Source organism: Prosopis cineraria, unplaced genomic scaffold (assembly GCF_029017545.1).
Source record: "Prosopis cineraria cultivar Desert tree isolate PC_DT_omini unplaced genomic scaffold, ASM2901754v1 PC87, whole genome shotgun sequence".
NCBI lineage: Eukaryota > Viridiplantae > Streptophyta > Magnoliopsida > Fabales > Fabaceae > Prosopis > Prosopis cineraria.
The window spans coordinates 66,610-78,891 of NW_026555414.1; the positions used below are offsets into that span (position 1 = coordinate 66,610).

At 31.4% G+C, this 12,282-nt stretch overlaps 1 protein-coding gene and 1 long non-coding RNA gene across 2 annotated transcripts; both read left to right on the plus strand.

The window, feature by feature from the left end:
* The first annotated feature begins 8,828 nt into the window (after positions 1 to 8,828).
* Positions 8,829 to 9,725, plus strand: LOC129295317 (uncharacterized). The gene is made up of 2 exons (XM_054933837.1): positions 8,829 to 9,464; positions 9,534 to 9,725. Exons 1-2 carry the CDS (start codon positions 8,829 to 8,831, stop codon positions 9,549 to 9,551), a joined length of 654 nt encoding a protein of 217 aa, XP_054789812.1. The 3' UTR covers positions 9,552 to 9,725.
* A 149-nt stretch (positions 9,726 to 9,874) lies between these two features.
* LOC129295314 (uncharacterized) lies at positions 9,875 to 10,847 on the plus strand. Its single transcript, XR_008589555.1, has 3 exons — positions 9,875 to 9,958; positions 10,403 to 10,537; positions 10,704 to 10,847. It is a non-coding gene; the product is annotated as an uncharacterized LOC129295314 (long non-coding RNA).
* The last annotated feature ends 1,435 nt before the right edge of the window (positions 10,848 to 12,282 follow it).

Below are 12,282 nucleotides of genomic sequence, written 5' to 3' on the forward strand. Positions count from 1 at the left end.
ATAAGTATCCTATATGAAAATTAATATTGATTAAGTTTTCAAAATAATAGTTAGTCAAAATCATATTTTGACCTTTTATATAGGTAAGAAATAACATTTGTATATTGTTTATTCATGTAATTTGTGGGACTTAATTTATTAATTTTTTATAGGGTACGTGTATGTAATTTTAAGAGTCTTTTTATGTAATTTTTTGTGTTCTTTATTAACATTGATTAAATTAATTAATATTTAAAGTTAACTTTTTTAAAAGATAGGGTGTTTAATGCACCATTTTTAATTGTTAAGGAAAAAATTGAACCACATAAAAGTTAAGGATACCGGATATTTCTAAGCAAATAGTTGGGGGGCAAAAATACTCTTTAACTAAAAAAATAATAATAATAAATACTTGATTCTATTAAAAAATGCATGAGGAAAATAGGGTTTTTCAGGTTTTGCTTTTAATTTGTTATTAGATTATTAGAAATAAATTTAGATAGCTTTAGCATGAGAATTTTTCTCATACATTTTAATTTTAATGTTTGATTATAATATATTAATTATTTATTTTACAATTGAATAAAATTAATATTTTAAGAAATGAAATTAATATTTCTTAAAATTTAATCAATATTGAAACACACAACTATTAGAAAAAATATATATATATATATATATAGTGCAAGTGATTGATGTTCCTGCCACCAACCCATTTAGCTTTTTTGAGTATTGCCTGTAGCATTTTGATGTCCTTTGATATTGCTTTTAACCCATTGCATGCTTTCATCCTTAAGCAACTCTTTTGTTGTGAATTGCATTGTAGTTCTTACCTTTGAAATTCCCGCTAATTCAACAACATTTTTATTTAGATGTATTCCCATGTAACTGATGACTTGGCCAAATCACTACTCAAATATGCCAAAGGATTCCTCTAATAAATTCCCTAGCAACTTCTATAATAACAAATGGAATATACATAAATGTAATCAATCAAATATTGCAAAGCTTCCATATTTATTACAGTTCAAAAATAGACCATAACGGAATTTCAGTCTATATTGGTACCATAATATCATATTGGGGAGATATACTGGCACCATCAAAGATTTTAAAGTATATGATAGGTTAGGGTGTGGCAGATATTTTGGTAGGCTTGGGAATATGAGATGAAGGGCGATGGATAGAGATAGAGAGAGAGAGAGAGAGATGAAAATTAGTATTAGTAACATTTATAAGATAAGAAATGGATCTAATTATGGAAGGAGCAAAAAAGGATCCTCCATTATGATAAACCTCATTCCTTTTCTTCCAAGATTGTAGTAATAATAACTATTTTTTGAATTTCACTGTCTTTAGTGAAATAGAGAGAACTCATATCCTTTAATTTATAAAAGATAGAACTAACAAAAGTTTGATCAGTTTTAAATGAGAGCATGCCAAATCACATACACATCTATATTGAGATTGGAATTAGAAGCATATGTTTCAAGGTTTTTTGTTCATCACAACCAAAGACGCATTTGTTTGCATTAAGAAAATGATAGGCAAGAAAGATATCACCTGTTGGATGATACTAATCTCTGTACCTTTATCAGAGTACTTTGAGCACATATCTTCTGATTCTTGTTGGTATCATTTCGATGCCCTCTAGTCTAGTACTGCAGCTTAAGCCGTTCTATGCTTTCATCCTTAAACGATTCTCTAGTTGTGAATTGTATTGTTTGTAGTTCTAAAAATTGCTACTAATTGAATAACATCTTTATTATTTTGATGCATTTCCATGTAGTATGAGTTGTCCACGTTGCTGCTTAAATATGCCATGAGATAGGTTATTTATTTGATTAGTGGATGATGATGTCTTAGTTGTGTTGACACTTAATTAAACTAAGGTTGAGTAGTATAGGCTAAGCCTAAGTCATTATTTCCAAGGAGTAAATTAGGGTTATCTTAAATTGATTCTAGGTATTTAATTATCAATGCTAAAAAAAAAAAATCTAAAACTAAGTGCTAGATTTTCTACACTAAAATGCAAATTATGCAATTAAAAATATCTAAATGAATGCTAATGTTTATGTTTAATACCTAAATGCTACTACATGATCCACAAGTCCTAAATTATGATTGGGGGTTATTGTTTCAAGAAAATTAAAATGCCAACAAAAGAAATTAATTAAGTGATCCTAAATGAATTAGTAAACTAAAAAAAAGTTTGATTCAATTGTAGTAAATGAGACAATTTAAAACTTCACATGGAGTTAACTTTCCTAACTCAATTCAATTAGTTATACCAAAAGGAAATGATAGGAATGTGGAATTAAGAAATTTAATTATCTAATTAATTAAAGCAAAGGAAATTTATAAGCACAAACTCTAACACTTAATTCAATAGAGAACTTATAGTGATCTAAATGATACAATTATGGATTAGGGAAATTAAATTCATTAAAACCAATGCTAATTAATATGTTTAAAATATCTAATTAAATAATTAGACAACTTATCAACTCAATTAAATAATCAAGAGGTGAAAGGAATAACTCAAATTTACAATAAACACTATAATGACAATTGAATTAAATTATTAATAATGAGAACTCACATTAATTTAATTGGCAAAAAAAGTTATATAAATGTAAATTTTAGAAATTTATTTAACAACAATTCAATCTAAATATCAATTTAATTCAAAATTTAAAATATTTACAACTCAAAATTAGATTGTGTTTAAACATTACAATTTAGAAACACTTAAAACTAAATAATTTGAAGCTTTTAATTAAAAAGATGAATAAAAAAATCGCTCCCAAATAATCTTCAAGTGCAAATCCTAGGCTCTTGCTTCCTACATGTTTATCCCAAGTTGTCTCCAATCTAGCTCAAGCTCCCATGGTGATCCTCCTTCGTCCAAGCTCCTCAATCACTTCGGCTATATATGAGAAATAAATGATGGTGATTGTGCGGATGAAGAAGTGTTGTGGGGGCACGTGGAGAGATAAGCACGCTTTAAAGAAATGGAGTAGGAGATGAAGATAATGATAATGCGGTGAGTGATGTGGCTCTGAGAGATGAAAAGGGGAAATGAAGAATGGAGGATTGATCAAGAGTGTGTCGGTGGAGGAATGATGGATGATGAAAGGGAAGATGATGGATTATGCGAATATAAAAAATAGAACGAGAAGGCTGGGTGAAGAAGCTTAAACGGCAAAAACGAGAGCGAGCTCCAAATGGGAGGCGGCGGCTAGGATAACGAAATAGCTTGATCCAACAAGGGAAGCTGGTATTTTTCTGGTAATTAAAAAAGAAACATAATAAATTGAACGGTCATGAATATGAATAGATTCATCGTGGAGATTCTGAATGAACAGAAAAGTTTGTCCCTGGGTCCCGTGTAAGTTGTAAAACCTTGGAAAGAAACCCTCATCGTCAATCTTGCGTACGATTGGTATTCTATGCATCACACACACACACACACACACAAAGTGGCAAAAGCGCCCAGGGCTTCGCTTCATTCTTGCCTATCTATATTTTTTCTTTATCTCTTCCCCCCCTCTCTCTTTTCTTTTTCTTATTCTTTTTTTGGTTGCTGTTGATGACTCTTGTTTTAAGGTTCTCAGGCCCGTCGCACACACTGGATGCAACTGGCATGCAAGTCTGCACAAAAAGCAAAGGATATGTATACTTACTGGCTTTTGTGACCTTCAATCTTTTCTGCTTTTGATCCTTTTATTTTCCTCTCTCTAAAACTTGTAGTTGTATGCATCCCTCTTTAACTCGTAATGCTTGTTATTCCCTAGAAATAGAAGAGAGAAAGAGATAGAGGAATATTCGCGCAAAAACAACTTTAAAATAGTGTCATTGGCTCATACGAGTGTCGTCACCTTAGAATGAATCTTTCCCAACACGTAGGAATTTAGAAGCTGGTCTGTTTGCGTCATCCTCTTGTCTATTCTATGCATTCCATCTCTTCTTTTCACGGAGATGTGTGAGTATTCCCTGCACCACTTGCAAGAGGTAAAATCATTCTGCTTTTCGTGATTCTTGTGGTCTCATCTATGAACACGCAAGGCACATCTATTTATATTATTATAAAAGGTTAAAGTATAAATCTACTTGAAAGTGTCCAGCAAGAAGTATACAATTGGTATTCATGAGACATTATACCGTTTTTAAAAAGTTCGGATAACGTTGCACCATTAAAAAACCCCATTATACATAAAAGATAGGTCGGATGGATTATTATTGGCTTTTTGCTGGCTACACTATTTTCTTTCTTTCTTTCTTTTCGCTATTCTGATTAACTCTGTCCTCCACCTGTCTATCTTTTTCAGTCCTGAAGCTAATCAAGCAATCTGCTACTCATTCTTTATGTTAATGCGCGTTGTAGAAGTGCAGAGTTTGGTATAAAATGACATCACCTTGAATGGTGATCGAAGTAGCTCATTATATTGTGGTCACCAATTTTTATTCATCAACAAACTTAAACAAATGGAATTTCGTTTTTCAGGGTCAGCTTCAGAGAATGATCAAGATTTTCCACCATGTGCTAAAGGAAAATGAATCATATACACATGTCATGTAGTTGTGTGTACATGTCGAATTATCAATATACTTTATACATTAGATTATTTTGAGAACAAATGTTTCAAAACTTTAAGAAGTTATATGATAATTTACAAAAACATAATAAAATCAGATTAACAAACATTAAATTTAAGCAACCGAATCATTAACTGAGATAAATTTGAAGGATGAAAAATTTTGTTATCACATATATATTATTATTACTTGATTAGTTGAATTGATTGACTAATACGGGATGTTAAGCTCATTGTTTGTGTACATTGTCTCAATGCTCATCTCTTTCCGCGCTGCACATTTCTTCGTGCTTGAGGACAAATTTAAGAATGGAGTGTTCCTTCTTTTCGCTGCCATTTGCCTTCCTGTTTCCGTCAATGCAATCGCACAGTTTCGGCTCTACCTGGATCTTTTCAAAGCCATTGTTACCAAGGTTCCCCAATCACATCATTTTGGCCATCTATGGTACGTGTTTTATATATATATATATATATATATATATATATATCTCGTGGGGAATTTCCACCTTTTTATTTTCATTTAACTCATGTATTTTTTTTTGTTTTTGTTTTGGTTTGTTTGTTCCCCTCCCAATTGACTTGAGTTATATTTGGATTGATGGATTTAAATTTAAATTTTATATTTAAAATATCATATTTAGAATTTTTGTTTAGATAATGTAAAAAAAATTTAAAGATAAAAGAGAGATGAGCTAAAATTTGAAGCAAAAATGAAAAATTGAGAGTGACGAGTTTATCTCTATTTTTCAATTTGTAAGAGATAAGAACAAAAAAAAATGAGAGGAGTGGTGAAATTAATATATGTATTGATAGTAAAAACGTGAATAAAAGAAGAAGTATGTGAAATTTTTAGATAACTAAACTCTAGATGGAATTTGAAATTATAATTACAAATAGTTTGTATAAAACATGTATTTGGATTTGGTCAAATCTAAAATCCAATGATTTTTATGTATTTAAATGATAGAATATTTGGTGTTAAATCGAAATCCAAATCCTCTTGCATCCAAATCTACCATTGATAGCATTTGAACTTATTTTTTCTGAACTTAAATAGTTGCCTTGCGTTCTTTGTGCTTTGCATATGAATAAAACCCTCCAGTTAAATATATATGATTAACCTCGCTCAAAGAAAAAACGCTTGCGATTCGTCTTTTTTTTAAAAAAAAAAACAATATGTAAAGAAATTTTTGATATGTATTGTTTCATGTTACTTTGCAAGACCTCATTAAATATAATTTTTTTGGCCAGTAATTAAATACAATAACTTGTACTATCAGACTATACCAAGCGTCAAGCGAAACACCTCCAAGTTTACACTTTACACAATACGCATAAAAGCCGATACGCACGCACACGCGTGATATGAATATCAACTAGTCAACATTAATTGTTCTTAAAATCGCTCAAATTAAATTTATGTAATAAAGCAATTAGGTACTCAAAAACTAGCTCATATACTTAAAATACTACATTATTTTTATTTCAACAAAATTAAGATAAATGGATATTTTTACTGACAATATTTCTATTAACTCTTATTATTATGTTGTGATTTATTTGATAAACATATAAAGTATATATGTTCCTCCATCTTCTTCTTTTGATTGCTCATATCTATTATTTTATTGGAGACAATTATATTCAAAATACAGTTGGGTACTAAAAACTTTGTTTGGTTATGTTGTGAGGGTCCAACTTCTTCTACCAGACCAAACCGTCATTGGTCCCTCCATCTTTTTCTAAATTCAAAGGATTAATAATATATTATTCCTTTAAATTAATATTTATTATTTGAAATATATAAAAATATATATTGTAAATGTTCATTTAAAAATTATATTTGTTAAAATACAATGGAAGTCTGCATCTCTAATTCAAATTTTAACTGAATTGTGATATTGTGGTTTGGATGTTATAAGTCTTATTATTCCCTTTACGTTTTTAATTTAAATATAATTTTAATAAGTCTATTTTTAAATATTAAGTAAGATACAAAAATATAAAATTAACAAAAAATGGAATATTTTAATTATAATATCCAGGTTGAAAATTTACTAGACATGTTTTTATTCATAATTTTACAAGTATGTACAAAGTAATTAATCTCACGTTCATGAATTTCCTATATCTCCCACGATTCAACAGAATATGCCTATAGTTTTTTTCCTTTTAGGATAAAGAAATTAGCTTGATCCAACAAGGGAAGCCAGTATTTTTCTGGCAATTTAAAAAGAAACATGATAAATTGAACGGTCATGAATATGAACAGATTTCATCTCGGAGATTCTGAATGAATAGAAAAGTTTGTCCCTGGGTCCTGTGTAAACTGTAGAAACTTTGGAGGAAAGTCATTGTCCAGCTTACGATTGGTATTCTGTGGATGACCTATATTATATATGTGTAGTGGCAAAAGCCCCGGGATTCGCTTCATTTTGCCTGTCTATAAATTTTCTTTGTCTCTTTTTACCTCTCACCTTTTGTGTTGATGACTCTTGTTTAACATTTCTCCCGTCAATATACAAGAAGCAAAGGATATACATACTTACTAGCTTTTGTGACCTTCGATATTTTCTGCTTTGATCCTTTGATTTCTCTCTCTCTCTCAAACTTGTAGTTGTACACTTATTCAACTGCATCTTCATGCATCATGCAACTACTGTTACAAAAATAATTTTTAATATCATTAATTTACGTCGGTTTTATAAAAAACCGAAGTAAAAAAAAAGAGCAGTGGTAATAATTTTATAATTTTTTTAAAAGAGTTTTTACATTGGTTTTTTAAAAAAATGTTTTTTTTAATTTTATAATTTTGCTTCTTTTTCCCATTGGTTTCAAAATAATCAATGTGGAATATAAATACCACCTCGGTTTTTTCTAAAACCAATGTGGTATTTCAATTTAAAATTTAAAAGTTGCAGAAGCAACTCTTCAGGTTTATTTTTCTTTAGCTTTTTTAGATCCGTAATGTCAATCTACTCTCATCTCTTTTTCTTCAGTTTTACTCAAAGCTATCATCTTTTTCCTCCCTCCGACATTTGAAGTCCCGTCGGTCACTATTCCATAGCCACCTTGCCACCCTTCACTGTCACCATTACTATTTTCGTTTCATAGATATGCATATTTTATTTCTCTTCCATTTTTTTATGGAGTAAACATTTCTCTTCCATCTTTATATTTCTCTTTCATTCGAAGTACTTTTTCATTCCTTTTCTACTCTCTTGGTTGTGGGTAGTGTGTGAGTTGTCATAGGTGGTATGTTAGTGGCTGTCAGTGTGTGGGTCTTCCACTATAGTTTCCCTCCTTGCTATTTCAATTTAGTGTTGCTCATCTTCCATCCTTCTCTTCCATTAGAGAGATTTTGCTAGCTCTTCTACTATAAGTTTTTATTTTTATTTATTTTCTTAATTTTTTTGCCTGTTGGTGTTGTGATCGGTTGATTTAATTGAATATTTGTATAGTTAGGTATTTTAATAGATGAATTTATCCCTTCAAATCTTTATTTTAATTCTCAAATTTATACTTCATAATAGTTGATTTAATTGAATATTTTTATATGAGTATTTTGATTGTTGGATTGATTTAATTAATATTGTTATTGATCTTGGATTAATTATTTATATTTTTATATTTTTTAGTATTCAAAACAAATAAGTGTGTAAACACACATATGGATTAACATATTAGTTATATAAAGAAAATATTATAGTAGTTCATTTTATAAATATGTATTTAGCGTAATTGTAATTTGTTGTATAATCATTGTGATTATTATGCAAGGCATACATTTCTATATTATAAAAAGTTACAGTATAAATCTATTTTAAAATTATCTAGCAACGTAACCGCCACTTATTTGTTTCGAGGTAGTAGATGATGAGAGGAAATATGCTAGTTGTAATTAAACTTTTTTTTTTGGGTACCTTTTTGGGTTTAGATTTTAATACAGTTCTCAGTTTCGGTTTAAAAAAAAAAGTAGTTTCTGCAAGAAATTAAAAAAAAAAAACATAGGTTAGATGGATTTATGACTTTTTTTTAGCTTACGAGGTACGCTATTTTTCTTTTTGTTTTTTTTGTTTTGTTTTGTTTCTTTCTTTTCTTTATTCAGTTTAACGCTGTCCCCACCTGCAGTCCTATACCATATCTTTTTCAGTTCTGAAGCTAATCAAGCAATCTAGTACTCATCAATTATTTATGTTAACGCGTGTTGAAGAAGTGCAGAGTTTGGTATAAAATGACAGCACCCAGATGATGAATGGTGATCGAAATAGCGAACATTGTGGTAATCATTTCATCAACAAACTCAAACAAATGGAACATCCTTTTTCATGGCCAGGTTCAGAGCCAGAGACTGAGAGTCTTCCACCAGCTACTGATCAGGAAATTGAATTATTATACCGGTCCACATTCAAATGTGACTGGGAAAAGGTGACCGAGTTATATAAAAAAACACCAGGGGTTCAGAGCACAGTGATCATACCAGTGAGCTCAAAAGACACGGCACTGCACGTGGCCATCAGTGATAACAGAGAAGAAGAAGTGAAGAGCATGGTAGAATCAATCGTCAATCACAAGAACGAAAAAGCTCTGATAATGCAGAATGGCAGAGGGGAAACCCCTCTGCATCGTGCAGCCACAAGAAAGTCGGTGACAATGTGTGAGTACATCGTGGAGGCAGGACGGAGAATGCAGACGGATTTGCTCGGTATTCCTAACAAATGGGGCGAGACACCCATTTCACAGCGGCTCTTTACAACCGTAAAGCCGCCTTCATCTTCCTCCACAAGGCTGCCATTGACATATGCCAGCACCCAGAAACACTTCTCACAAGAATGGACAGTTCTGGAGATACTGTACTTCATTGTGTCATTAGGAGAGAGCATTTGGGTGAGCATCTTATATATATATGGTTTGGGTGAGCATCTTATATATATAGGTTATTTTGATTGACTGCAGGTTCTACAGATGATATAATGAATGAATGGTTATTGGTGTTGCAAATATTATCAAACATATATATGCAGATCTGGCATTCTACGTAATCATAATGTGCCCAGATCTTGCGGGCAGAGCCAATGTGAAGGGAGAGACTCCTCTTCATGTGCTTGCTGGCAAACGTTCTGCCTTTAGAAGTGGCCTGAGCCTATCGTGGTGGAAGGAGATCATATACTAACTGTAAGTATGATACCACAACGCTAGCTAGTATTCTTTCCAGGGGAAAAAAAATAAAATGAGATTAATTGCCAGCTTTGGCCGTATGCATTGCTGATTGATAATTAGCGTGTTTTCGACGAAAGGTGTCAATGTCGATCTGCCGGAATGTTGTGGGAAAATTAACGAGAATGCGCGGCGACCGGCCAAGTCATCTGGCAGCCAACGTGGTAAAAATTTTCGAACATCAAAATTTGGATAAATTTTCTCTGAGATTTTTGTTTGTAAAATTAAATAGCATACAACTGGATCGCCCCGCTTTTTAATAATACACTTATTTTTTAAAATTAAATGAAAGTTTGTGCGCTATATATATTGGTTTCATTTTTATTTTGTTAGCTGAATCGTCCTCCAACTTAATTCAAAATATTGAAATAAAATGTTTTATGGAAGGCGTTTTGATGAAAATTAAAAGTTACATTAAAGTATACATGTTTTGATAATAAAAAGTCAAAACAACATAATTTCAACAAACACAAAATAATTTTTATTTTTAATATACTATTTCAAATATTTGACACACAAAAAGTATAAGAAATCAGCAAATTCAAATCAGAGAGGGAATAATTTTCCTTTCACATCCAAACATGCATTCATGATCTGTTGGTGCGCAGGAGAGAAGAATGGAGGGGATCCTGAGGCCCCAAATAACTCCTATATTAATAAAGATATTCCACAGAATTATACTACCTGTTGCCAAGTTTCGGTGTCTGTCTACCAAATTCTGATTCGCTTCATGGGATTGGCCGGTATGCTCCTTCAACTTTCATTTCTTGCTCTCTCGTTATAAATATCTAAAACTTATGAGAGGCCACATATTATTTGCATATTCTACTCATTTTATAAGATGTAAATAGTGTGGCTCATGTTATCTGAGTCAAATTTATGCTTGATTCGTGTGAATTTACTTGACAGGGAATAACATAGTTAGCAAAATAAGGGAAGAGAAAGAAAAGCATGCGTGGAGTGTTGGGAATTGAATGCGCTCCTGGAAACTGGAGAAACATACGTTTCTGTTACTTATGGAAGAGGCCCCGGAGGGAGCAAAGTGTTTGATCCAAGAAAGCAAAATCCACCAACGGCTGGTGAAGCTCATCAGAATGGTACAATACAATCCATTCGATTTTCAGTTCTTTCAAATCAAAAGACAATATCTTCTGCAGTATTTGACACATGGATGAATATTAGGCACAGTAAGTGCTCATCTTTGATATGAGCAGAGTACATTTGAATAATTAATATACATCAGTTATAAAAATTTTAATATTAAATTGGATCCTCTATTTATAAAATAAAATTTGGATCCTCTAAATTAAATCTTGACCAAATTTAAATAAAAAATTTATTAAATTATTTTATAATTTTTATTTTACTCAATATAATATAAAATGATACTTGAAATCTCAACAACTTAAATTTTAATATGAATGGTTTAAATCTCATTCCCAAAATGTGCACATAGTGCTCATAGGTGGGATGAGCATGGAAACTGAACCGCTTGTCAAGTGGTTGAGAGTGGTTCATCACATGTACACATGTCATTCTCACATGAGTCTCCAGACTCTTTATATTGTACTGATTTCCTCACTTTGAATAATATTCTAAACAGATCCATTTATTTCTATTAGGGCTGTTTTTGACTTAAATCTTTACAATTTTTTGTGATTATTTTATATATTATTTTAATGTAAATCTATCATATCTCTATTTGATATTTTAGAATATATTTTTATTATTATTTAAGATGCTGATGAGGAGTTCTATATATATATATATATCTCGTCTTTCCATCTCTCATAGCAAAGACCATTATTGAAATTTTTATTTTCTATAATGAAATTATTTGCTCATTGTCCGTGGGTTTCTTTGTCCCTCAAATTGGGAGTTTTTCCACGTTAAATTTCCTGTGTCATTTTATATCATTTTTTTAATTTCTCTATAATTTTTTAATTATTTATCTTATTTACTTTTGCTGATTATTTATTCACTTCCTATAACAGATAAGGAGACAGAAATTTTATACGCCCTTGTTGGTGGCAGCCAGGGGAGGTGTAGTTGAAGTCGTGAATAAAATTCTAAGCCAATTACCGGTGTCCATCTACGATACCACGTCGAAGGACAAGAATATATTGCAGGTGGCAGTGGAGAACAGGCAACCCTGGGTTATTGAGGCAGTTCGTAAACAAGTCAACAACAAAACATTAAAGCTTAATCTTTGGGACGACCTTATTGAATCAGTGGATACTGATGACAACACTATATTGCACTTAGCAGCCAATATGATGATTCCATCTCTCACTACTCGCAGGTTCATGGCGCTGCCATGCAGATGCAATGGCAAATAAAGTGGTATGAGGTAACTAATAAACTCGTGCCAGTTTATTATATCCATGTACGTATGTAATTTAATTTAATTACCTACTTTTTGACGATGGAATTTGAATCACAGTATGTGAACTGGTTGTCGGCAAAACACTTCCTTTTCCTTACCAAC

Excerpts from the sequence above, each read along its gene's own strand:
- LOC129295317 (XM_054933837.1), top strand. The coding sequence starts at position 8,829 with ATGAATGGTGATCGAAATAGCGAACATTGTGGTAATCATTTCATCAAC.